The sequence below is a fragment of the Miniopterus schreibersii genome (assembly GCF_964146895.1).
Source record: "Miniopterus schreibersii genome assembly, chromosome: 15".
In the NCBI taxonomy this organism is placed as follows: Eukaryota; Metazoa; Chordata; class Mammalia; order Chiroptera; family Miniopteridae; genus Miniopterus; species Miniopterus schreibersii.
Genome location: NC_138115.1, coordinates 48,321,757 through 48,348,513, shown reverse-complemented (window position 1 = coordinate 48,348,513; position 26,757 = coordinate 48,321,757). Strand labels below are relative to the sequence as shown.

The 26,757-nt window shown below is 52.7% G+C and overlaps 1 protein-coding gene across 1 annotated transcript; it reads left to right on the top strand.

Annotated features, from left to right (window-relative positions):
• Window positions 1-18,713: 18,713 nt before the first annotated feature.
• Window positions 18,714-20,210, top strand: TMEM158 (transmembrane protein 158; the record flags this gene model as incomplete). Its single annotated transcript, XM_081159508.1, has 1 exon — window positions 18,714-20,210. The coding sequence occupies one exon, from the start codon at window positions 18,714-18,716 to the stop codon at window positions 19,572-19,574; it is 861 nt and encodes a 286-aa protein (XP_081015634.1). The 3' UTR covers window positions 19,575-20,210.
• Between the last annotated feature and the right edge of the window lie 6,547 nt (window positions 20,211-26,757).

The following is a 26,757-nucleotide window of genomic DNA, read 5'->3' as shown; positions in this document are numbered from 1 at the left end:
AGCGAATGTGGACTCTTGCTCCACATGATGCCCATGGATTCATCCACCCTGTTGCATATACCATTAGTTCTTTCTTTTAAATTGCTGAGTGTATTTTATTATACGGAAGTTTTATTTATCCATTCTCAAGTCGATAGACATTTGGGTTCTTTTCCATTTGGAACTATTTATGAATTAAGTGGCTATGAGCATTCATATACAAATTGTTTTGTGGACATGTGTTTCCACTTTTCTTTGAAAACATCTAAGAATGGGATGACCGCTTCAGAGGGTAGATGCCTGTAGATTTAACCTCATGAGAGACTCCGACAATTTTCCAAAGTGGTTGTACCAATTTGCATTCCCAGCAGTTGCTCCACACCCTCACCAGCAGGCGGTGTCATTCTGAGGTGCCCCCACCCCCAGTGGGGTCAAATGGTTTTTCATTGCGGTTTCGATTTGCATTTCACCACTGCCTAAAAAACTTGAGGCCTGTTTCATATGCTTAGTGGCCACTGAGCTTTATCTAGCTTCTTTCGTTACGTGGTCCTGTGTGTTATTTATTGAGTATTAAAATGGTCTCATCCTTAAAAGGAAGTGTATGTGCGGCTCCTCCGTGGGCTGGGATCTGGCTTCTGTACCAAGGTGATTTCACTGTCATTTGGTTGCTGCTATAGAATGCAGAAATCCCAGGCTGTCTGGAGTCCTCACCTCTGGGGACCAAGGGCTCTTTCCTCCTATTTACCTGGCCCTCTGAGCTCTCTGCCTCCGGGCCTCTTGCTTGCGAGGCTGCCGTCTTGGATTCCACTTGCTGTCCTGCCACACGCCCCTGGCTGCCCTGCCCTTCGGGGTGCTCGCCTGTTGCTTGGTTACTGTCTCCCAGGCCCAGGTCTGGCTGGCCCACCTCCCAGCTCCCCCTTCCTCAGAGCCGGGCATCTGGACACATCTGCTCTGGGAAGTCTGGGGGTTCAATGGCATTGATTTAACACCCATTATAGCAGCTACTGAAGAGACAGGATGATCCAGTTGTCTGGGTGCCGGGCTGGTTGTTTTCCTGAGTCAAGTATTTTGTGGGTATTTTTCCCCTCAAATGTTAAAAAAGAAAAATAATACTGTTTGTTGCTACTCTAAGCGGGGAAAAAAAATACTGGCAACGTGAGCAAACAGAACTGCCGTCTTCTCACAAAAGCCTGTTGTCTCCACACCCTTCTGCAGCTTTTCCTAGCGCCCTCCCCATGTATTAGTCCTTAATTAAGATCAATATTTTAGTTGTGGAGGAGGCTTAATCATGGGAATAGAAGTTGCACCTCTCTGGCTATGTCTCACCGAGACAAGTTAATGGCACAGTCTCCTGCTGGGTGGTTTACAGGCGAATGAATAAAAATATATTAATAACCAGGCTGTTTCCTGCCATGGACCCAGCTGCCTAGCATATCCAGGCCGGGAAGACAGTGGACACAGCTGGCGGAGTACCAAGACCAGAGCTGTGAACGTGCCTCCTCCCTGGGACCCAAAAAGGGGTGTCACCCTTAAGCTCTGTGCAGACAAGAATTTTAATCATAATGCATGTTTCTCTGAAAGATATCAGGGGATCTAATTTAGGCCTTAGTAACTTATTAAAGTTTCCCATTCTCCACTCTCTAGCACCCTACAGCTCCTAAAACCTCTCAGTCCTCTGCTCCCACGTGACTCTCACGAATGCTGTCTGTCTTTCCCACCACCTTTGTCCCTGAGCGCCCCTCAATCAGTGCATTTCCACGCGGCGGGCTCTTTTTGTTGCATGGTCCTCCTATGCTAAGCAGCCTCGGGGAGTCCTGTTACGTCATGATTGCCTTTCTTTCAACAATCAGCCCCATACATATATTGTCAACCTTTAAAACTGGAGAAGGGAGGAGGGAAGTGACCTAAGAAGAAACAAAATCTGAATAGTTCTACATACTGTATATAAGACAACTGAAATTATAATTAAGGGGGAAAAAGCTTATTACGAGAAAACTCCAGGTTCAATGGTGAAGTCCACAAAATTTAAGGAAGGAGTAATACGAATCGTCTACAAACTCTCAAAAAATAAAGAAGGGGTTTTATTTTATGAGGCTAGCATATTTCTAATATCAAAACCTGACATTGTATGTCAACTATACTTTAATAAATAATAAAAATTTTTCAAAAACCTGACAGACATTACAAAAGAAATACAGACCAATATCCCTCAAGAACCTAGACACAAAAATCCTTGACAAAATGTCAGTAAATCAAATCCAACTACGTATAAAAGGGGAATAGGTCAGGGTGAAATGAGGTTTACCCCGAGAGCGCAAGATTTATTTCACATTCAAGAGATAGTCAATGTATGTATTGGTGGTGTTGCTTCCATCAGTCAGGGGCAAAGCAGACGTACGGTCCTCAGTTCATCCTCGCTTGACGCCTGTGTTGGTGGCCAGAGCTGTTTTATGCCTGGGGCACATAAAAAAGCACCCCCCACCCCCAGCCAGAATAAAGTTAGCATCCTAAAGCAATGAACGCTTCTTTTCTCGGTTTCTGTGGGTGAGCAGTCCAGGTACCACTTACCTGGGCCGTCTGGCACAGGATCTCTCTGGAGGCTCCAGTCAAAGGTGGTGGTCTCTTCTGAAGACTCGACTGAAGGGGGGTCTGCTTCCGAGGCCACTCATGTGCTTATGGGCAAGATTCAGATTTTTGTTTTGTTAATCTTCACCAGAGGACATTTTTTCCATTGATTTTTCTTAGAGGGGGGGGGGGGAGAGAGAGAGAGAAAGAGAGAGAGAGACAGAGAGAGTAAGAGAGAGAGAGAGAGAAACATCAATGGGAGACACATCCATTGGTTGCCTCCCGCATGCCTTCCCTTCCCTCAAAGCCCTAAAGTTCATCCCACTGGCATCTCCATGTCCTCCACCTGGAAGGCAAGTTCTGGTCAAACCCAGTTATTATGTGGGTTTCTGGGGCTCCAGCCTCCACAGGCACTGCCCAGTCTGACTGCACTCCCCTGGCCATCCTTTCGCGCTCTGCTGATATAATAGCAGTCGGATGCCCCCCAACATACCCAGAGCCCCATTCTGACCAGTGGGCCAGGGGCACGCAGCAACAACAGTCTAAGGCAAGGGAAGAGCCCTTTCTTCTTTATGTGTGAGAGCACAGCCCATCCCAGGAAGCCAGTGACTCGAAACCACAGCAGAAGCCCGTGCGGGCCTTTCTGTCCCTGAAAGGCCTGTTCTTCCTCAGAAGGTGGAGTATTCAAAGGAACAAACGAGCAGTATTCCCTGGAACTGGGGGCCCGGACACTGCTTCGGTGTCCCTTTATCCCCGCGCGCTGGAGAAAGCTACAGTTAGCATGTCCTTAGCATGCATGAGAACAGGGAGTGCTGTGTGTGTCCTGCCTGCCCACGCGTGTCGGGAGGTTGGCGACGCCGTGCTGTGTATTTCAGTGGAGAGCGTGTGTGCACATGTGCGTGTGCATGCGTGTGTGCACGCGCCCTGGCGCTCAAGGCTTCACCAACACCCTCATTCTTTCCTCTTTCTGAATAAACGTACCATGTGAAAGCTCAGATGCCTGAGATCCTACATCGACAAATGAGTAAAGAGAGGCCCAGAGACAGCGTGACTCACCTGAGGTCACACAGCTAATTGGAACCAGGGCAACAACCTCAAGGTAGGTCTCCAGTCTTCTCATTCCAGAGTTTGGCACCACCTACAGATATTATTGCCAACTGTGGGACTTCTCATTCAGCGGGGAAACAAAGTCACGATTCTTGTGGATGAGAGCATCCTGACACGACAGGTAAGTAAAACTGCTGGGCATCAAGGCATCTTGGCGACAAGATGAAAGCACGGGGATGCTCCAGTGATGCCCAAAGCAACGGTGGGCCAACTCTGCACGGGTTACAGCCGTTGGAAAGTGTAATGTATAGTAATACGTGGGCTGAGAAGGGTGCAGAGCAGACATTTCAGCAACGATCACAGGGAGTGAACTCAGAGAGCCGTGAGATCTGGGCGACAGCCAGGACCTCAGGGCTGCCCAGCGCGAGACTCACACTTGGCGTCAGTGAGAACGTGAAACTCCGAGTGCCACAGGGATGGTTAGGGGCCACGGCCTTAGGAACTGCCCCGCGGGAGGCTGAGATGTAAGCGTCTGTTCAGTGACGGCGCGCCCTGTGGTTAACTTCGGAAAAGGAAAACTGCCACTTTGGGACAGAGGAGAGCAGAAAGCTGAACGAAGGTTGTGGAAACGTAGATTTGAGCCTGGTTTCTACCACGTCGTAGCTGGGTGACCATAAGCAACCCATTTAACTTCTGAGTCCCAGGGTACTCGCATAGCATTTAGGGTGCTTTGGGCTGCAAGCAACAGAAAACTCCAAGCAATTCAGGAAATCATTCCTGCACAGAACCGGAGGTCCAGGCGTTGGGTGCTTTCAGCAGGTACAGAAGCTCGATGTCACCCAGGATCCGGGTTCCTGCCATCATTCCACTCTGCCGCCTCGATGGGGTTCATTACCGGGCCAGTAGGAAGATCAGAGCAGCAGTTCCGAGAGTCACTGCCGGGCACCGAGATGTCCAGGCTGACTCTGAGGAGCAAAGATAACATCCCTGGAGACATCCAGCAACCTTCTCCCTTCTCATTGGCTGAGATTGAGTCACCTGTCCCTTACTAAATATTCATTGGAAAGGATTGGGGTTATTAAATCAAGATCTATCCTTGAGCCCAACTGGCGTGGCTCAGTGATTGAGCACCGACCTAGGATCCAGGAGATCGAGGTTCGATTCCCGGTCAGGGCACATGCCCGGGTTGCGGGCTCGATCCCCGGTGGGGGGCGTGCAGGAGGCATTCGACCAATGACTCTCTCTCATCATTGATGTTTCTCTCTCTCTCTCTCTCCCCCTTCCTCTCTCTGAAATCAATAAAGATATATTTTTTTAAAAAAAAGAAGAAAGAAGGTAAAAATAGGTGTATCTTTAACGCACCATGGAGACACGATTGCCCTGGATGTCACACAGGAAACCTGTGAATATCAAATGAAAGGCCTAACTATTCCTTTAAAGCCCTGTAGGATGTAAAACTAAGGGCCAGCGCACGGCAGGCCCGGAGGAATTGTTTGGGGACATCACCCAGCTGAGGCTGGGCATCAGCCCAAAGCTGCTGTGCGGCTGGGCGTCGGTTTCTCCTCTTGATCGGAACGGACTGAGAGTGGGCGGCACGAGTGCCTCCTACACTGTCTCCCTCCTCGATTCACTTCACCCTGATTTCATCAGGCCCCAGAGAACAGGGTGCTGGGAGCCGTGCTTATTCAGATTTTTCGCTGTAGGAAAACTCTCCTCTTTTCACAGTTTTACAGAAGTCTGGGTGGGTTCTGGCTTGAATCCATTACGTTTCACTGTGTCCTTGGACGAGAATTACTATTTTTCTTGAGAAAAGTTCTGCTGCCTCCGCTTCGCAAGCCTTCAACAGGCCAGAATGGGGTCAGCCAGCCTCCTCTCCTCCCCCGCCCCCGCGCTTTTAAGCAGACGTAGACCTACTGTGCAGGGTGGCCGCACCTTCAAGTCCCATTAGTCCCAGGACCTTGTTTTCATGGTTGTGGCCCCTGAAGGTCCTGGAGTAGTTTCCAAGGGTAGTTTCCAGAAAACAGAGGCCCATCTGTCTCAAAGGCTATCAGGTGACGTCGCTGCTCTTATCTGGCCAGGCTCAGGCTCAGATGAGCACATTTTTTTAAAAAAAATCTGTTTTATTTATTTCAGAAAGAGGAAAGGAGAAGGAGAGAGAGAGATAGAAACATCAATGATGAGAGAGAGTCATTGATCGGCTGCCTCCTACATGCCCTCTGCTGGGACTGGGGTTCGGGCCCGCAAACTGGGCATGTGCCCTGACTGGGAATCGAACCTCGAACCCCTGGATCAGGGGTCTGAGCCACGGTGGCCAGGCTCAGATGAGCACATTTTAACTGAGTGTTATAAAAGTCACAAGCACTCCTATGGTGAGGGTAATGGTGATATTTTACTGAGCGCTTGCAGCATACCCATTGCCATGCTAAATAGCTTAAATGTGTCCCGTTGTTCGGTGCTCCCAGGAAACCCATGGGCTTGGTATTAACATCCCCCATTTCATAGATCAGAAAACAGCTTGGAGATATTAAGCAACTCTCCCCAGTCCACACAACTGCAGAAGGCAGCCGATCAATGGTTCTCTGTCATCAGTGTTTCTCTCTCTCTTCCTCTCCCTTCCCTTCTCTCTCTAAAATCTATAAAAATATATTTTAAAAAAGAACGTTGATAAATGGCATCAGGTGTGTACGTCAAAGTGCCCCATGACGTGTTCTTCTCGAACAGTGGCATGTAATAGCGCCTGTCCTGGCCAGCCTTTCCGTAGGAGGGTGTCTGGGGCGGGCCTCCCACTGCACGTCGCATGTCTCTTAGGTCCAAGCCAACCGCAGGCTCTGCGGACTGTTCCCCTCAGGACAGTTCCAGGTCTCCAGGGAAAAGGCAGCACCTCAGGCTCCTGTGAACACCCCTTGGAGGAAGGGCCCGGCGCCTGCACGGTGCATCCCCCCAGCGGAGAGGCACGCAGGAATGGAAACACACACACTCCATCTGTGACTGCTCGCTTGGCCCACACAAACAGAATATCCTACTCACCCTCTCCCGTTTGCAGCTTTCTCCAGGCCCCAGAACACAGAAGGTATAAAAATAATTCCTTTTAACATGGTAATGTATTGCCACAGTCAGCTTCTCGGCACTGTTTGCAAAATTACCCTTTCAGGAACTGGCAGGGCCCAGCCCTCTTTCTGGTGGCTGAGCCAGCCTGGCGGCCAAGGCGCTCTGCACTGCACAGAGTCCGTCTTCTTGCTGAAGGAACTTAAGTGACCCCCAACAAACCTAACACATTCTCCCTGACCTCGTCCCACAGATTTTCCAAGACACTCGGGGCACTCGCTGGAATGGTTCCTCCCCTGGCAGGCCTGGAGCCATGGATTACGGTGTCTGGGATGAGGTTTGGAGTCAGGTGGGCCTGGGTTCGAATCCTAGTTTCTTTGCTTATTTGCATGGTGGCCCTGGACAGGTAACTATGCACCTCTGCTTCCTCACCTGTAAACCGGAAATAAAAATAGCTCCTGGGGTTGCTTGAAGCAAAGCAGTTGTCAAGTGGACGTGGCTGGTGTCGGGTTAGCCCTTGGTAACCGGTGCTCCAGCAGCTGTGAGATGCATAAAGTAGTGGGAAACCTACAGGCCCTGGGTTCCTAGGCTCACCATCATTCTCTAGCTGTGTGACCATGGACAGCTTACCTAACCTCTCTGAACTTGGTGTCCTTATCTGCAAAGTAAAGGTGCACCTACTTTGCAGAGCAGTCGTGAGGGGCGAGCATTCCCCTACCTTGTGCTCCCCGCCCAGCACTGATGTACCCAGGGTGCCAGGCGGCCCTGGACACAACTCCCCTTGCCCACTTAGTATCTCCTATTCATCCTTCAAAGCTCTGCTTGGGCATCACCGCCTCCAGGAGGCTTCCTTACGCCTCAGTCTGATCGGATGGCCTGCTGTGTCCCACAGCATCCTGCACACATCACCATCGTGGCCTTTCCAACTCCTTGTGAACACCCCCTGTTTATCATTTGTGTCCTGACTTGTCTAGGGGTCCCTTGGGGTGGGGGATGCGCTGCTTCCCACTCATCTCACCCTCTGCCAGGTACCCAGCGGCCACTCAAGAAGTGCTAGTTGAGTCAACAATTTTTTAAAAAATGCTAGTTGAGCAAATGACATATGTAAAATGCCCTGGGGCAAAGCTGGGGTTTAAGATGCCACCCTCCTCCCCTCTCGCTCCTCTGGCCCTCCATCTGGAATGGTCTCTACTCGCCTGCTCCTGAGACGCAGCTAAACAGATGCAATCCAGGGCAGAGTCACATGGGTTATTTGCATATGATTTGTTAAAATTTGCATGTAATTGGCTTATGCCTGCAGAATCTAATCTCTGGCTATTTGTTTTTAATGCTGGAGCTAGGTCACTGAGACATTCAGGGAGGTTATTCCCTCCCCCTCCCTCTGTGGCTCTTTCCTTTCTCCCTTCCATGGTGGCCGTGCTGCCCTGGCAGGTGGGGCGCCAGCGGTCTCCAAGGAGTGGAGAGATGCTAGGTAAGAGGGATGCAGGCCAGGAGTGGGGTGCACACTTTGCTCTTATAGCATGAGGAGCAGCATATGTGTAAAGGATCCGGACAAGACTGATGCCTCTGGGCCCTGCTGAACTGACCCTGGAAGTCAGCCCACCCACAGTCTCAAGCAGGTGGGACTCTGGGGGTAAGAACAGATCAGCTCTGAGTGGGGTGGGTGGCATCTTATGGGAAAAAGAGCAGAACAGACACTTGAATCCAAGCAGCAGAATCAGGGTCAGAGGCAGGCAAGAGAAATGGGGGTGCCCCAAGATGGCCCAGGGATAGGTCAAGTCGAAACCAGCCCACGGAAGGACGTGGGGTGGGGAGGGAAACAGGTCAGTCTGTGAGTTACAGAGGGTCTCCCAAGCTGTGGGTCCCAATCTAGCTGGTGACACCTTTCTCCTGAGCACTGCCTCCCATTACCCATCACCCATCCATCTCCTCTGGGGTCACCCAGTGCCTCCCTTTCCCACCACAGCTGTAGCAAAAGGCAGCCTCAGGCTGCATGGCCCAGGAGGGAGGCAGGGAATCTGGGGTAGACCAGCACATTTAGGCTCATGTACACAGCATGCTTGGTCTCGTGCACAAGTGGACACAGTGGCATTTTAGCAAGTCATAGCTGGCTAGCATGATGTCCTAGGACGAGTTTGCTACACTCCCAATGCAAAACACCACAGGCTGCTGGCAGCCTCACACGCTGCTCGCCAGCCTACAAGGTGCCAGACAGATGCTCGCATGATGCTAAAGATGGTCACCACGAGCCCGAACACTCCTGCGCGGCTCACGCTTCCTGTCTGGCGTCTAGGAAATGCGCCTGGCAAGTCAGCCTCTTGGAGGTAACATTGCTGAGGACCCAGAGGCGACATTTTAAAGCAGTTGAGCTCTGAAGTAGCTTTGAATATTAAAAAAATAACAACTCACAAAAATCATCTGGATAGCTGTTTAAAAATATGGGTGCCAGTTCCTCATCCCCAAAGATTCTGGTTCCAAACGTCTCGGGGGAGTCCTGACATCTGGGTCCCTAGAATTCCAATATGCAGCCAGGGATGGGCCCCCTGGCTTAGACCACGGCAGGAAGATTAAGGCCTGAACCTGAGCTGTTGCTGCTCAGAGATCAGTTATAAGTAGGCAAGGTCCCCAGGTAGGGAAGGGTTGGATACCCATCCAAACAGTGTTCATGTTGTCAGGATGCAACAAGGCGTGTTGAGGGCTCAGTCAAGTGCGGGGCTGGGAGAGGCACAGTCTGCCAGTGGGGCAGCCACTTGTACCTTCCTTCCTGCAGGATTTCTTACAGGAGGGGAGTTTTCTGCCTATCTGGGCAGCCGTTTAGGCGTTTGATTTTCATTAACCTTCATTAGAAAAATTAATCAGGAAGCCTGTGGTGCAGGAAGGTTTGTTTATGTTTATTGCATATGAACCTGGCCAAAAATAGGCGCCAGACTTCCTAAGGAAGACCCAGGATTTAGGTCAAGTTCCTTATTAAAGCGTAAGAGGACCAACAAAATCTGTATGTTTTGTGTTTTGTCTAAAACCGTCCGGTCTCCTCCCCACTGCCCGGTCGGGGCCGCGCTGGGGTTGGAAGGTTACCTGTCCATGGTGCTGCTCAGCCCAGTTCCATGACCACCTGCCTATCAGTCCCCAGCATCCCTGTATCTCTGTCCAGATAGACTTTTGCACCTGTCTTTGCGATTCTGGGGGAGACACTTTGAAGTGCCTTTTCCAAATCCCCTGATAATGATCTGGTAATTATTGTGGTGACTTTTCAATGAGGTGTGAAGCACTCAGCTAGCTGTCAGCCAAGAGACTCCCAAGGCACTGGAGGAGGGACACAGGGAGAAAGCCCCAAGCCTGGGGCTGTCCCCTTCACAGGAGCAAGGTCTGGCTGGAGAAGAGGCTCTGCCCGAGGCTGGCAAGTCCACCAGGAGCTCCTGGTGACAGATGAGCCTTCTCTAAGTCCTTGGACCAGTCCGACTATAGAATCTGGGGAAACTACATAAGTGGCCCCCAAATCTGCAGCAGTACCATAGTAGGCAATGCCAAGTCCCGTGGCTAGCTCCAGGGAGGACCCTTACTCCAGCACACAGGTTGCAGGTTGTCCTCGGTCCCCTCCCAGTAGAGCGCCTCCTTTCCCTTCCCAACCCATATCCATTTTAAACATCAGAGCCACCATCCACACCCAGGAGAAGTTCATACCTTCTCCCTGTGCCTTTAGATCCACCGGGGCCACATCTGGTCCAGCTATGCCAAACACTCCCAACATCTGGAAGCCAAGGATGCCACCCATCTCCACGCCTGTGCCCCCCAACATCCTGCTCCCACTAGTCAGAGTAAAAGAAGCCCCCCAGGGACCAAGACAGGGTGTTGTGTGTCTCACAGCCTGACAACCCCACATAACAAAGGAGGCTACACAACACATGAAGGGGTTGACCCTGGCCCAAGTCTCACAACATCTGAGCTGGGCCTCTTACCCTTAAACACACACAACAAAGAAGACAATGTTAATGAGGAAGTGAAATGCCCACCTTGAGGACCCACTGGGCTGTGGGATCTTCTGGAGCAGGCCCCCCATTTTATCAATGAGACACCGACACCTGGGAAGGTGATGTGACATGCTCAGACTCAAAGCCTCACCAGCTAATGCTGGGGCCGGAACTAGGACCAGGGGCTTTTCCATCAGGACCAGCCATGAGTCTGAGGTGTCTTCATGTTTGCGCCTGCTGGCTTGGCCTGGTGCCGCCCTGCAGAAAGCAAGGGCCTGGGGGGGCAGGGACGGCTAGTCCAGCTGTGCCCTTGGACATCTCTGACGTGCGCTTGGCACAGGGGTACCTGAATACAGCTGCCAGCGTGCTGACTGGTCTTCCTCCCTAACCTAGTTTCTGGGGCTGCAGACCCCAACCTCCATTGGCCCAGCCCCACTCCCAACACTGGTAAATTCTCTGGCCTGGAGATCAGGGGAGCTGCTCTGGTTAGTTGCTGAGAATCATCTCTCTAAGCCACAGGCCCTGATCCAATCTCTTAGTTAAGCAAACCCAGCTGATGGGTGGCCTGGGACTCGCCTTCTCTGCCTCTCTGGAGCATCTGGGAAGCAGCTGCCCCAGGCATAAACATTTTTATTTAACTTTCCACCCTCCAGTATGATATAATAATATGGACAAGATGGAGAAGACACTATTCGCCAAAATTCCTCCTAGGGAGAGTCTTCTACACGTTCAGAAGAAACGCTCCGAGCCCATATGCCAGGAAGCATGACCCAGCGGCCCCGATGGCCTTGCTTGGACTCTAGGCTCCAGGCTCTTGCCTATTCCCATGGGCTTCTTCAGGACTTGGGGCTGGAGCTGGTCCAGCCTGGGCTGGCACCTCCCGCCTCGTCACCTGGGGCTGACCCAGGTCCTCAGCAGAGCTGGAACAAGCAAGGCTTCATTGCATCGTGACAGAAGCCCGCCGACTGTGCGGACACTCTTGGCCCACGCAGCCAGTCCTTCTAACTGTAAACAGGGTTAGAAGTGCGATTCCGGCAATTATAAAACCCATCATTTCCTCCGCTTCTCTGAGTAAATTAGAAAGGCTCTTTGCTCTCACGGGGTTAGAAGTGCAGCTGTGAAAGCATTGCCAAGGACTGTACATAGAGAGCCGCAGCGTCTGGTGCCCAGTCGGCCAAGGGGCTTGGCTTTCGGCCTTAGTCTTACTGCCAACCAGACTGTGATCTCTGGCAAGGCCAGCAGCCCTCTTTGGGCCTCAGTTTCCCCATGTATAAAATGAGGAGTTTGGACTAGGTGGCCTCCGGGATCTCTTCCAACTCTCATGGCCACTGGATTCCAGGTTTGCTTGGTTGCTAAGGATGGCTCCATGTAGACAGGAGTTTAGCTTCTTTTAAGCCAGTAGCTGTCCCTTTCTCTTTATTTCTCACATACACTGACCAGTTCCTAAAGGTACAAATACACCAATATCCACAGCAGGGTAAGGATAGGGGAGGAGCCACATCCCCACGTCTCCGGAACTAAAAGTGTTAGCCAGTCTCTGTACCGGCCCTGAACTGATTATTCCACAACAGTGACCTCATTTAACCCTTATGATAGAGCAGCTATTCAGCCCATTTTACAGAAAACTAAGACACAGAAAGGTAGTCGTGCATCCAATCAAGGTCTGCCTGGCTCCAAAGGCCATGCTCATAGTCACAACTCTCTCAAATCCCCAAATCCGGGCACTTTAGTAGAAAAAGGGAATGGATAGACCAAGAGGCCACCTCAACATGAAGGGAATGCCAGGCAGGACACCCGCATGACTGAGCATGGCCAGGCAAACGGCAGCTGTCACCAGGCACATGTGGGCTGGGATATCCAGTCAGCAGGGGTGTGGTTAGAAGGCATGAAAGGCTTTGGTGAATGTGTCCCAATGATCCTGATTCTCTCGAAATGAGCTCTTGCTCCCCTCCATCTCCTCCTGTGCTCTGAAAATGGAATGCCAATGATTTCCTTCGAAGGGAGTGTGGGTGCCGTTCAGAAGCAGCAGCAAATAATTTTTATGACTCTTGTTAGTTGCTGATGGGACACACTCAGAATAGTCATTGCTCGGGCTCGAAAGACCCAGCTCTGTCTCCCAGGTTTGCCATAATGAAATCCTCAGAATTTACAATTATAAATGCTAAATAACATTTTATTTTTTTATAACATGGATAAAAGAAGCACAAAATAGCACTTGCTTTAAGAATTGTCTTTCCAAAAAAAAATACTTTAAGTAGCACCCATGGTATAGAAATGCATATTACCATATTTAAAAGATAGTTCAGTTAGGTTCATCTGACAGATGCTAACCCTGAAAATAAGTGTTCAATGGTCATTGTTTCACAAAACCACTCTGCCGTCCCCATCAGTGACACTTAGTCAATATCCCTGATCTTGTTTACCTTTCTCTTAAATGCCTCTCCGAGTAATGTGTAAATACATGCTTTTCAAATCCATTAACGGCAACGCTGAAGGCTCCTGGGTATCTCAGGAACTCCAGGCTGGCTCCTGACCAGAACTTACCGAGCACCTACCGTGGTCCAGGTGCCCTGGTCGCCCTGGAGGCAGAACCAAGGACCTCGGATACCACAATCCGGGGCTTCATCATAAGGATGCTTCAAACTGGAAAACATCCTCCAGAATTGCAGTGTTAGTGGGATTTACGACCTGGGACTGAGTGCAGGGCAGACGCATGTTGAAGGCTGAAGAGACAGGTGACCCTGCCCCTGCCCTGGCCCAGCCGCCCTGCACCAGCTTCCTCATCAGTAAAGGGGGCAACGGCCTCCACTCACGAGGTTGTTAGTAACGGCGGAGGCCATTAAGCAAGAGCTCTTCCAACAAGGTGTGAATCTTGGTGCAACCCCTGTCTGACTTTGTACAAATGACTTAATCCAAGCCTCAGTTTACCTCATCTGTGAAATGGCCATATTAATCTCTTCCTCAGGAAACTGCGGCAAGGATGCATTTCAAGTGCTTGACACAGTGCCTGGAGCACAGCAAATGCCCCTTAAGGGCAAAGGTGCTAACGCCAGGCCAACCCCAGAAAAGGTGCTTACTCAGTAAGCATTTCTCTCCCTTCAAATTTTTTTTTTTAATAATTTTTAAAAATGTTTACTGATTGATTTGAGAGAGAAACACCGATTTGCTGCTCCACTTATTTCTGCATCCATTGGTTGCTTCTTGTAGGTGCCCTAACTGGGGATCGAACCCGCAACCTTGGTGTATCCAGCTGAACCCCCCAGCCAGGGCTCCCTTCAAATTCTTCCACACACGAGCCACATGGCATCATTTTCCTCCTCGCAGTTCTCTCTTAGACACTCTCCATCTTTCCACAGCAGCAGAGGCTTATTTCCTCAAAAAGTCTTGGCTGAAATCTACCAGATTCCCAGCGCGACGCTCGGGTCCCTGGAGAGAAAGGCGACGCCAGCAGTGGCCCTGCCCACCGCGCACACAGGGAAGCCACCGGCCAGCAAGGAACGACCCCGAGGGAATTCAGCCCGAGTCACAGCGGGAGCCGGCGGCAGGGGCCTCATCCCGCAAATGAACCGCGTGGGCTGAAGCTGGCAGAACTGTGTGGGGGCAAATCTCCCTCTGACCACAGTGGCTGGGAAGGGTAAGTGCCCGCACGCACCCTGGAGATCTGGCCCAGACACTCAGGGGGTCACAAATCCGCATAGAAGCAGAGGGCACAGGGTGGTCAGAATCTGAGCAGCCAAACGCGGGGGGCTCAGCTCCCCCCCCGGGGGCCGCTCCAGAGGCCCTGCTACTCAGCTGCTCCCGTGGTCAGTGCCGGAGTTCCCGTCTGAGGAATGCGATTTCTCGAGGAAGAGGCACGAAAAACAGTCTCCCCCCACTTCCAAGTGTGCGCCCCCCCAAACACACTCCAACACCAAGACCACAGCCTTCCCCAGGGACTCTGATGTTAGCTGAACCACTGGTTTCTAAGCCTCCCAACTCCTCCTTTTATGATTCTCCGGTGGCTCTTGCTTATGTCTCAGCCGACAATGTGTGGGAATAAGATCCTCATGCCTCCCACAGGAGCGCAGAGGGCTAATGAGTCCTGGACCTGCAGCAAGGCTGACATGGGCGGATGAAAGGAATTCAAAGTAACCCAGAGGGACACACAGCATAAGGGGAAATCAGCTAATCCCGGGGAGGGACATGGGAAGTGACGAGACCGGCTGTGCATCATTAATTATGTTCTTTGAAGTCCTCAGTGATTGTTTTCTAACAAGACAGTCCATGTACAAAAGCTTGCTATCCGTATTTTATGGACAAAGTGGAGATTTGTCAAAGTCTTCCATTCGTTTTACAAAAATTACAGGATTTGGGGAAATGAGTCTCATTTGCTTTTCTTACTTAAATCTGATGTAAGGAAAGTCTGGCTCACCTGGGAGATTTTTTAATATATCTTTAATGATTTCAGAGAGAGGAAGGGAGAGAGATAGAAACATCAATGATGAGAGAGTCATTGATGGGCTGCCTCCTACACACCCCTGACTGGGGCCCGAGCCTGCAACCCAGGCATGTGCCCCGACCGGCAATCGAACTGCGATCTCCCGGACCCTAGGCCGAGGCTCCACCGCTGAGCCACACCCGGCCGGGCCTGGGAGATTCTTTATAGTAACTCGGCCCGCAGGGGCTCAGGCTCCTCAGGGCTGCCTTCCATGCGAAGCTCTGCCCAGCCAGATGGTTCCCCAGCGGGGCCTGGCTCCTCAGCCAGTCCTGGGCAGGGCAGGGCAGGGCCAGGTGGGCAGCTCCAGGCCCATAGGCTGGTAGAAACCAGGTGAGTCTTGTTGCTATGAGACTGGTGGGGCTCCCTCCACCTCAACTCCTTAAATTGCTGCCCACATCCTGCCCATGGGGAGGCCCAATCTATTGAATCTCATTCATCAACCATTTATTGAATCCTACTATGTGCCATGGACTGTTCTATTGAACAAATCAGATAAAGCCCTCCTTCATTCCAATAGAGGGAGAGACATTAAACAAAGGAAAACCATACAGTACAGTGTGTCAGCTGACAATAAATACCAGGAAGACACGGCACAACGCACAGGAGGACGGGGTGCCCTGAGGGGTCTGGCCAGGCCTCTCTGAGGGCCTAACATCTCCGCAGAGATCTGACGGAGGGAAGCGAGGGACTGAACAAGAGAGGTATCAGGAGGGACCGTGTCCCAGGCAGGGACACGGCATGAGCAAAGACCTCGAGCCCGGAGTTCGCTCTGCGTGGTCCAGGAACAGCAAGGAAGCCAGCACCCCTGGAACAGAGCAGGCGAGGGAAAGGGAAAGCAGGAGGAGATGGACCAGAGAGGGGGCTGGGAGCCACAGCTTAAGCCACAGGCCGACTCAGTCAGCCAGCAACTACACAACCAGCGCCACATGCCCCGGCCAGCCCTCCACGTCCCGGTTGGGCTGAAAGGAAGAGACGGAGCACTGACGGTTGCAAAAGACAGTGGCACTTTAATATAATTAATTCTCTTTTTCCCCCCAAAGTAGTTGTTGAACATTTAGAGAATATGAAAAATGCAGAAAAGAATCATCATGCAAATACAGAAAAGTAAAGATGTCAGGTAGCTGGGATAATCAATGTTTCGTTTTCCAACCTTTGTATAATGCTGCTATAATATATATGTATCTTTAAAAAGAAACTCAACCAGACGTTTTCTCAAAATAAAATGGCACTGCACTCTTTTAACTGATGCACAGACTTTGGAGCCCAACCTCCATGAGATGAGATGCCACTAGTTCTCTAAAAAGCACAAACTTTTGAGTCACTGGGGACTGGACTTTGCCACTCACTGCTGTGGGAGCACAGGTAGGTTTCTCACCCTCTCTGAACCTCAGTTTTCTCATCGTAAAATAGGTATCACATCCATGGGATCTTTGTGGAGAGTAGAGATATGTGCAAAACACCCGGCACGTGGAAAGTGTAAAATAAATGGTGGCCAGTCAGAGCTATCAGCTAATGGGCCAATTTGTTCAATCAACAACTACTGAGTCTCTGCCCTGTGCTCGGTAATTTCCCTGTTCTGGTAACACAACAGTAAACAATGCAGAAAGTAACTTAATTTATATCTTCTTTTCCCAAATTCCAATTGTCCAAAAGGACAGCAATCATTCTAGAAAACACAGGAGCTATGTACTGCCCCTCTGAATGAGCGCAAGGTGTCGAGGCCCGTGGCACGTGCTGGAAAAGTGGGCAGAAAGCAGGTCTTCAGGACTCGGGGCTACAGTGGCAACACTTTGCAGTGACCTGCTTGGCTCCCCAAGATCTGCGTCTTCTCCCCCTGCTGCTGCACACTCAAAGCCAGGGAGCCCGCTCCTCTGGCTGAAACCCTAGGAGTGTCACCGTCGTCGTAGACAGCAGCCTGACTCAGAATGCACCCCTTCAGGACGGGGGCCTCTCTCGGGCCTCGGGATTAATTACTTCGTGTTCCTGGGCTGTTCACCAGCCACCCGGCTCAGACCAGAACAGTCCCCCCACAGCAGACAGCAGATACTGTTCCTGATGTGCAATTTTTAATAACAGCACGGGAAGTCACATTGTCCTCTCTGGTGGCACCACTTCCCAGCAGAAAGGTGATAAAGGCTTAAGCAAAAGGGAAGCCTCATCCCCTCAGGAAATTAACCATTTCTGTGGAAACCAAGACAGACAGCCGGGGCTGGACTGATAGCCACCATATCAGGGCACAGCCACCACGCGGGCACCTCTGTGGACAGATGGACAGATATCCGGCTTAGTGCATTTATCACAGTGGTCCTGCCAGGCTGGTACCACTGATCCCACTGTTCAGATGGGGAAACCAAGGCCAAATCTGAATAATAACTTACCTACCACGTAGGTTTGGGAACCTATATTTGGGGCTGTTTTTACATATCCCTCAACCTGGTTTAACTCATTGTTAGAAACAAGGGACAAAAGCTTCCAGAAATGTAACCAGCCAGGATACCTAGCAATGTAGTTCTGTTCTGGAAACCTGGCTGGTTTAGAGGGAGGGCCATCTGGGTGACTCCCTGTTTCTGCCCCCCGCCATCCCCCCCAGATTCAGAAACAGCTGGTGGCTGAGCACAATGACTTCAGACCACAGGGTCACCCTCAGAGTGAGATCAGGACAATTTTTCCCCAAGTGTAAGAGGCCACATTTACCAGGAAAGTCTTTTTAAAATACAAATCTGACCATGGCACGTTATTCTTAGCAGGCCCACTTACTAACCTAATGGGGGGGGCGGGGGTGCACTGTCCCTGGACACGGATTCTGCAGACACATCTTTCGGAAACACGCGCTCACTCAACCCGCCCGGCAGGGTCCCTGCACGCCAGCCACACACGCCCTCCAGCCTCTCTCCACCCCAAAATCCGGGGAATTCTTGGAATTTTCCCCAGGGTTTGCTTGCCGGCAGGAAAATACCAAGTGGCCTGCTGTGTTGGAGACATTAAAAACCAGCCAAACTCTCCAGATTTGAGGTTTTAAGAGACACCTTAGAAAGGCAGGAAGAACTGGTGGACCAGGGTTTTCTGGTGGGGTGGCCTGGGGAAGTCGGTCCCCTTCTCCCGGCCTCAGTTTCCCCTTCTGTGAACCGAGCGGGTCCAGGTGCGCACCAGGCGAGACAAAGGGATCGCCTCCGGGCCTCCCAGCGCGCCCCCGCCCGTGGGAGCCGAGCTCCGGCCGCGCCGCCAACACCCCGCGCGGGCCTCCGGGCGACACCCCCCCCGCCGGGCGTCTCGGGGCTCCAGCGCCGAACCCCGCACCCCTCCCGCAACCCCGCCCTCCCCCAGCCTCCCGGGCGGAGGGCGGGGCGGGGCGGGGCGGGCCGCGCGGGAGGCGGAGCCGAGCCGGGGATTCCTGCTCCCCGCGAGCGCCGGGCCCCGCAGAGCAGCCGCGCCGTCCGAGGGCCCCCGCACCGGGGGCGGCGGGGAACCCCGGAGCCGCCGAGCCGGGAAGGATCCCCGCGCCCAGCGAGCCGCCCCCGCGGGCTGGCAGGTGCCCGGCCACCCTCCCTCCGCCCGGCCGCCGCGTCCCTGGGTCCGCCCGCGCGCCATGCAGCCGCCGCCGGCCCCGCGCGCGTAGGCGCCCGCCGCAGGCCATGCTGCCCCTGCTCGCCGCGCTGCTGGCCGCCGCCTGCCCGCCGCCGCCCGCCCTCGGCGGGGCCGCGGCCGCGCCGGGCCTCCTCGGGGCGCCCCCCAACGCCTCGGCCAACGCGTCGTCCGCGGGCTCGCCCGCGGGGCCCCGGCTGCTGGCCTCGGCGGCGCCGGGTGCCCCCGAGCGGCCGGGCCCGGAGGAGGCGGCGGCGCCCTGCAACATCAGCGTGCAGCGCCAGATGCTGAGCTCGCTGCTCGTGCGCTGGGGCCGCCCGCGCGGCTTCCAGTGCGACCTGCTGCTCTTCTCCACCAACGCGCACGGCCGCGCCTTCTTCGCCGCCGCCTTCCACCGCGTCGGGCCGCCGCTGCTCATCGAGCACCTGGGGCTGGCGGCGGGCGGCGCGCAGCAGGACCTGCGCCTCTGCGTGGGCTGCGGCTGGGTGCGCGGCCGCCTCCGGCCCGCCGCCTCCGCCGGGGCGCCCACCGCGCTGCCCGCCTACCCCGGCGCCGAGCCCCCCGGGCCGCTGTGGCTGCAGGGCGAGCCGCTGCATTTCTGCTGCCTGGACTTCAGCCTGGAGGAGCTGCAGGGCGAGCCGGGCTGGAGACTGAACCGCAAGCCCATCGAGTCCACGCTGGTGGCCTGCTTCATGACCCTGGTCATCGTCGTGTGGAGCGTGGCCGCCCTCATCTGGCCGGTGCCCATCATCGCCGGCTTCCTGCCCAACGGCATGGAGCAGCGCCGGACCACCGCCAGCGCCGCCGCCGCCCCCGCCGCCGTGCCCGCGGGGACCACCGCCGCCGCCGCCGCCGCCGCTGCCGCCGCCGCCGCCGCCGCGGCCGTCACCTCGGGGGCGGCGGCCAAGTGACCCGCCGCGCGCTCTGCCCGCGTCCGCCCGGTGTCCGCGCCCTCGGGGCCCCTTCCCGCCGGAGGCGCGGCCGTGTGCTTCGTGCTGTAGTGACCGTTCGTCCTCCCGGGGAGGGGGTCGCCGGCGAGGCTCCGGCGCGTTTGACGAGCGAGGTTGGTGCGGCGCCCTGGCCCCCAGACGGTGCGGGCCCCGCGCAGGAGGGCGGGCGCGCCCCGGGCCGCCCGGGAGGAGGGAAATGGGGCCCTTTCCCCTCGACCGCGTCGCCCTGCCCCCTCCCTCCCGCACCCACGTGCCCTATATTCATGGCAGAAAATGACCAAATCCTGTGTATTTGTTTTATATATTTAATAACTGTTTTAAATGAAAGTTTTAGTAAAAAAAAAAAAAATCAAATTGCTATTGCTGTAGTAAGAGAAGTTCTTTGTATCCGAACATAGTATTTGAAGTTTGTTGCTTTTTTAATTTATTTAAAAGGGGGGAGGGGCATGGGAGTGATTTGACACTGATACATTGTTACCACTGAAAATGAACTTTATGGACCTTTTCCAAGTCGATCTATCCAGTGACGTGGCCTGGTGGGCGTTTCTTCTTGTACTTCTGTGTTTTTTTGGCTTTTAATACAGACCTTTTCCTCCAGAGTTGCGTATGTGGCTTTTTATTTATTTGACTTAAGGAATCCAAGAATTTACACCGTGTTCCCCTGGAACGTGGAGGGAGGGACTCTTCAAAAAGTTAGAGGGGGGCTGCCCTGCCGCCCTGGCCGGTTTGGCTCAGTGGTTAGAGCACCGGCCAGCCCACCGAAGGGTGGCGGGTTCAATTCCCAGTGAAGGGCATTTACCTCGGTTGCGGGTTTGATCCCGGCCCCGAGCACCTGCGGGAGACAACCAATCTGTGTGTCTCACGTCAATATTTCTTTTCACTCCCTCCCCCTCCTCTCTCCTTCCACTCTTTCTAAAAATCATTGGGAAAAAATATCCTCAGGTAAGGATTAAAAACAATAAAAGTTACAGAAGGGCTAATTCTGCCTGCCTTGCCTGTCGGGGAGAGGTGGGAGCCAGGAGCCAGGCCACTTGCCCTGATGGCAATGGTTTTGCCTGGCAACACAATGCCCCCCATCCCCACCCCTGGGCTCACTGTCCTTTGTCCTGGTGGCATACTGGGTGTTAAGCGATTTATCGTTTTACCCACGGACCCTAGCTCTGCAAAGCACCCAGGAAAGTGCCAGAATGGAAAATCAATACTTATTCTGAGCCGGGGATCTCACCGAGATGACTCATTTTACATAGCATGTAGTTTCCTTTTCATATGCGTAAACTTGAGCACGTTTCAAAAGCTGGTCTTAAAACCTGAGCTATTATTTTAGCATCAAGAAGATCTTTGTTTAAGGTAAACTCTTGGGGACTAAATCATTCATGATCTCAAGGCGTTCCCCACTCCTGGTGTCCATGTTACGGTGTCTGCCGGGAAGTAGTTCCAGATTCTTCCCGCTTTTCAGAAGAGTTAGTGAGAATTCCTTAAAGTGACATAATGCGAAAACCACTTAGCAGCTGTGTTCCCTTGCTCCCTCGCCCCACGCTGGAGTGAATTCTTGATATTGTCCTGGCATTTTTCAGCACCAGAAACTCCCTTTCCTGGGAGGATTAGGAGCTAGCCACTCAAGATCTACTTCTCTGTTGACTCACCCCTGTCACGGTCAGATTCTATGAGCCACAAACCCAAAGGGGCCAGAGAGCATTAATTTTAAGGGAGACACTCAGGCACTTAATACAACATTATATATACATGCATTTGCTGGGTGGGCCCTAATACATGCTTTCTTAGGATAAGTTTGAAACATAGTATCTATTGCTGCAGGAACAGGCCTTTCTAAAGAAAGATTACCAGAACTGCCAGAGAACCCGTGGGGGGAATGCTTGTGTGCACATGCACATGTATGTGTGTGTGTGTGTATGTACACGCACACATGTGTAAATCCAATGGACCGGTCAGTTCTTTATGTTGACTGGCTGCTTTCTGAGAGCTCAAGCTCCAGGAGACTACAGAGAGAAGATGGAGCCTGTGTCCTTTTGGTCACTTTAAGTTGGGACCATCCAGGGGGTGAAGGAAGTCAGGGGCCGGCAGGCTCAGCTGTGGGATCTGTGCCCTCTGGTCAGTTTGATTTGCAGCCTCTCAGTAGTGACAGTCCAAGTGTGCATTTTCCTGAAGGCCAATCACTGCCTTGGCAGGAACGGAAGTGAGCCCCTGCCGCCTGTGTGCACATGTGTGCAGAACCCCCAGATCCCAGCCTGTTCTTAACGCCTCCTGGGGACAGCTTGAGTAGCTAGTGACATAGCCAAAGAAGGAATTGTGCTGTACTTAACTGTTCTAAAAACTTTTTCAAAAAAAGAAAAAATATGTTTTTATTGATTTCAGAGAGAAAGGAGACGGAGAGAGAGATAGAAACATCAATGAGAGCCCGGCCGAGCATGGCTCAGCGGTTGAGCTTCGACCTAGGATCCAGGTGATTGGGGTTCGATTCCCGGTCAGGGCACATGCCCGGGTTGCGGGTTCGATCAATGACTCTCTCATCATTGATGTTTCTATCTCTCTCTCTCCCTCTCCATTCCTTTCTCTGAAATCAGTAAAGATATATTTTTTTTAAAAAAAAAGAAACATCAATGAGAGAGATGAGAGAGAAACATCGATCGGCTGCCTCCTGCACACCCCCTACTGGGAATCGAGCCCAAAACCCGGGCATGTGCCCTGACCTGCAATCGAACTGGTGACCTCCTGGTGCCACACCAGTGCTACATCATAGAAAATGAGAAAATGCCCTTCATAAGATCAATGAGTTAATATCAGCAACAATCCAGCACCCATAAGTGACCATGGCTAATCTTTATCAAGTGTTCGAATGCATATATTATACATACTTTCAGCCCAGCAGGTGCCTGCTTCTCGGGGTTCTGCCTTCCCCACTCAGGGACTCTCTGGTGGTCCCCTCCCTCTGCAGAAGGTAACAGAGGGCTTCCCAGGGCAGGTGGTTTATAAATGGCTGACACTCGGGTCAGAGATCAGCTGCACAGGATATTGAGTCCCAGCTGAGGACCAAAGGCCTGATGGAGATGGGGGCTGGGGGAGATGTGCTATCTTTCCTATTCCACATTTTATCACTTCCAGACACACATCAAAGCCAGACCGAACTTCCCACCCCTCCTAGAGAAAGGCTCTCTTGTGTTCCAGGTCCCGGATGTGGCTGATAAGAAACAGAACATAACTTTATAGCATGAACAATGGGATTCATCTCCTCGAGTCACAAGCACGGAGCCGCCTTCTAGCGTCTGGGTCTATTTGATGTCTTTGGTGCGAAAATGAATCCTGAGATTCAATAAGCAAGAAGGATATTGCATCTGTAGGATGCTGCCCCAAAAGCTGTCACAGCTCCACGTGGCTGGAAAACAGCCACATTTGGATATCCTGCTGCAGGCCTGGGTGCTGAGGACTGACCACCCAGAGAAAGGAAGATGGGCCCAGAGGTGGGGCAGTAGACTCAGGACAGGGGCCATCCGTGGGTCAAAATGCATTCAGCACCACTGGCCATAAATGGAATGTATTAAGGTCTCCTGTGATGGATCTTGTGCCATCAGGATTGGGTTCCCTAGAAGCAGAGGCTGGGATAGGTGTAGGGAGGGGGGCTATGAGGAGGAGGGAAGTGAGAGCAGTGGGAGGGGCAGAGGAAAGAGGAAAGCAAGGATGTGCTCTCAGTTGGCATCGCTTCAGCCTGATCCCACAGCGCTCAGGACCAGGAATTACACCCCAGCGTTGCCCCACCTGGAGGGAAAGGGCTGGCCTTCTGTCTTCCCATTTCAGTCACTGGGCAAGATCTTGATGTTGGAGGCTGCATGGCCTCCCTGGGCCCAGTTCTCCAGAGAAGGAGCAGGTGGGAGATGTTAGCCGCCTACCCTCAGGGCAGCTGGGGGACTGGGGGACGGTTTGCAGGCCTGCGAAAGGGGTCTGGACAGGGCTCCCCCAGCACTCACTGCAGACCTCACATTGCTCTTGAGTCTCGGTTCAGCTCATGGAGTTATTATTCCTGCAGGGTGGAGAGAGGAGTGGGACCTCACACGTGTAGGTGTTCGACAGACAGTGCTGGTAGCATTATTACTCCAAGGCAGCAATTGTTACTCCTGCAGATCAGCTGTCTCATTCCAAATTCAGAAAATACTTAATATTACTATGTGCCAGGCGGGCCCTGGGTGCAGAGTGAAGATCGAACAGGCCTGGACCTTGCCCTCAGGGAACACACAGCCTATTCTAGCCCCTGAGGACCAAAATACTAAATCCATGCTTATGGGTAATTGATGGAAACCCATGTAAGTTTTTCTTACTATTAATTACTGTTTTCAGAAGCATTGCCAAGGGGTGTCAGTGACCACTGGTATCATCAGTGGCCTGAGCGAGGCAGGCCAGTGCTGCAAGAGTGCCGTATGGAAGCCGAGTGCCTTCTTTGTTCCTCTTTTTAAATGAACAGTTGGGTGTAGCTGTAAAGGAGAGGCTGCCTCCACCAACAGATGATGATGATAGATAAATAAAACATGGTACAACACACAGAGGAATATTAGTCAGCCTGGAAAAGGAGAGATTCTGACACACGCTACACCATGGATGAACCTTGAAGACATTACGCTAAGTGGAATAAGCCAGTCACAAAGAGACAAATACTGTGTGATTCCACCTACAGGAGGTACTTAGAATAGGTAAAGTCAGAGACAGGAGTAGAGGTTATCAGGGGCTGGGGGAAGGGAGTTACTGCTTCATGGGTACAACGTTTCTCTTTGGGGTAATGAAAAAGCTTTGAAAATAGAGACTGGTGATGGTCTCAAAACACTGTGAATATAATTAATGACACCGAACTGTACACTTAAAAATAGTTAAAATGGCAAAACGAACAACATATACCTGCCAAAATGTAATTTTAAAATAATAGTAACAAAGGAAAGGCTTACCTGGTTCCAACCGAGAACTGAACAGGGGCCAGAAAAGATGGGTTTTGTCACTTGCTCAGTAGAGTGACCCAGAAACAGCTCCTTGCCCGGAACTATGCCGCCCTGCCCTCTCCTGGCGGCCCTGCCCACCCCACCCCTCCCTGGCTGCTCTCCGGCTAGTACAGCGGGAACGAGGGCACCTGGGCTTTTCTTGTCCTGGTCACCAGCACTGACACAGGCCGCTGTGGCATTCAGGAGGGAGAGCCGAGCACACCCTCTCTTCCCGACCGGGATGCGGGTGATGGGGCCCGGGGCTCCTGGCTCCCCCAGTCCATGTGGGCCGGGCTGGAAATGAGCGAGAGGGACGCGGCCTTTCCCTGTTTGCGCCAGCTCCCTTGTCTTCTCTCTCAGGCCTGGGTCACCCCCACACCTCTCCCTGCGGGAAAAGAAAGATGAAGCCATTCCCTCGCTCTCTCCTGCCACTGGGACTTCTTCCTTTTGCTGTTCTTCCAAGACTCCTGAAGTATCTGGGGGTTCGCAGGCAGCCTAGGGGCTTGGATGGAGTCCATCACTGTGCCCAGATGCTGGGCAGAACATAAAAGATTCAGCCTTGACATTTCACAGGAGGGAACACATTTCTGCACAGTCACGGTCGGGCTCAGAGAGAGCGTCTTAATTCCAGCACAGGATGAAAACTCTTTACGAACCGGCACAGGCGGGAGCAGCAGCCCCGGCCCCCTGGGAGACCAGCACAGACGTGATGGGACCCACGGCCATGACCAGGCTCCACACTCTAGGAGCCTCTGCTCCCTCATCTATGAGAGGGGGACACCAGACACCTGCTGTGGAGCTGTTGGCACCCAGCACTCCCCCCAGCTCACAGCCTCTCTGCACCCCCTTCCGGCTTATGGGCCATGTCACACTTTGGTGGAGGGGGGTGGGTTTGATCGGATCCCTGATGGGCGCTATTATTAATAGTAACTGTTCATTGAGATGATGCTAGTGTCCCACTCTGTTCTGAAAACTTTTCAATGTGCATATAGAAAAATCTTGGCTTTTCCCCACCCATGGCCCCTCTCCACTGACCATTTCCATGCACATTGCCCCAACGTCCAAATGCCGTCTTTTCTGAACCTACCTTAGCCCACGATGCCCAGGCACCGAATAAGCCAGAAGTGCTGAGGAGTTAAAGCGCCCAAGGAGTAGCCCTCAATCAGTCCTAACGGGGAATCGGTGGAGAAATAGCCCAACTCCAACACCGCAGGCCAGGTAACAGATACTAAGAAGGGAGCCTGAGCCGGGTGCCCCGAGTGGCAGCACACTGGCCAGATAAGTCACTTTTGCTGTCGTTTCCCACCCCCGTCTCACATCCCTCCCCTCAAGTGGCATTTCCTGAGATCATCTTCCAAATAAACTGCTTACACCTGGATCTCTCAGGATCTGCTTTGGGGGAACCCAAACTCAGCTAATGCATAATCTCATTTATTCTTTACAAAGAATATCGGGAAGTAGGTCCTTCGAGCTCCGTTTTACAGGCAAGAAACTGAGGCTGAGAGACATTTGGTAACTCGCCTAAACTCCCAGAGTGGTGAAGGCGCGGCTTGAATTCCAGCATCTGGTTCCAGTGCCCCAGCCAAACCCTCACTCACAGCAAGGCAGCAAATGTGCCCCAGGCAGTGGCTTGTCAGGGAAGTCTGAGGGTGCAGAGGGTGAATCTTCACCCCCACACCCCTCCTGAAGCCCCATCTCCACCCACAGGCACCAGCTGAGCAAGAGAGTGGGCGAGAGGGGGCAGAGCTCGCCCATCCCACTGAGTGCCCACCGCCAGGTGGCGCCCTTGCCGGAGACTCAGGATGGCTCCGCAGATGCAGATGAAAGCAAGTTGTGTTCCTAGGTCTGACCCCACTATTTGCAAGAACCAAGGTGTCCACCTTCTGCCTTCTGCCTTTCTGCAAAGAAGAGACAGGGGCCAGCAGTAAAAGGGGCTTTGGGGGTCTGGGCAGAGTATTATAGGCCAAAGTAGTGAGAAAGAGAAGCTGAGTTTCGGTGTGACAAATTTTTATCTAAATCAGGTCAGTTGCCCCCACCCCGCCCAGGACAATTGCAAAGCAGGATTATAACAGGCTGGGATACAATGAAAAACACCCAGAGCAAGTGTCATTTGGGGGCAAAGGAAATGACTGTCGGTAAGATCCCAATCAGCTCCTGAGGCCCCATTT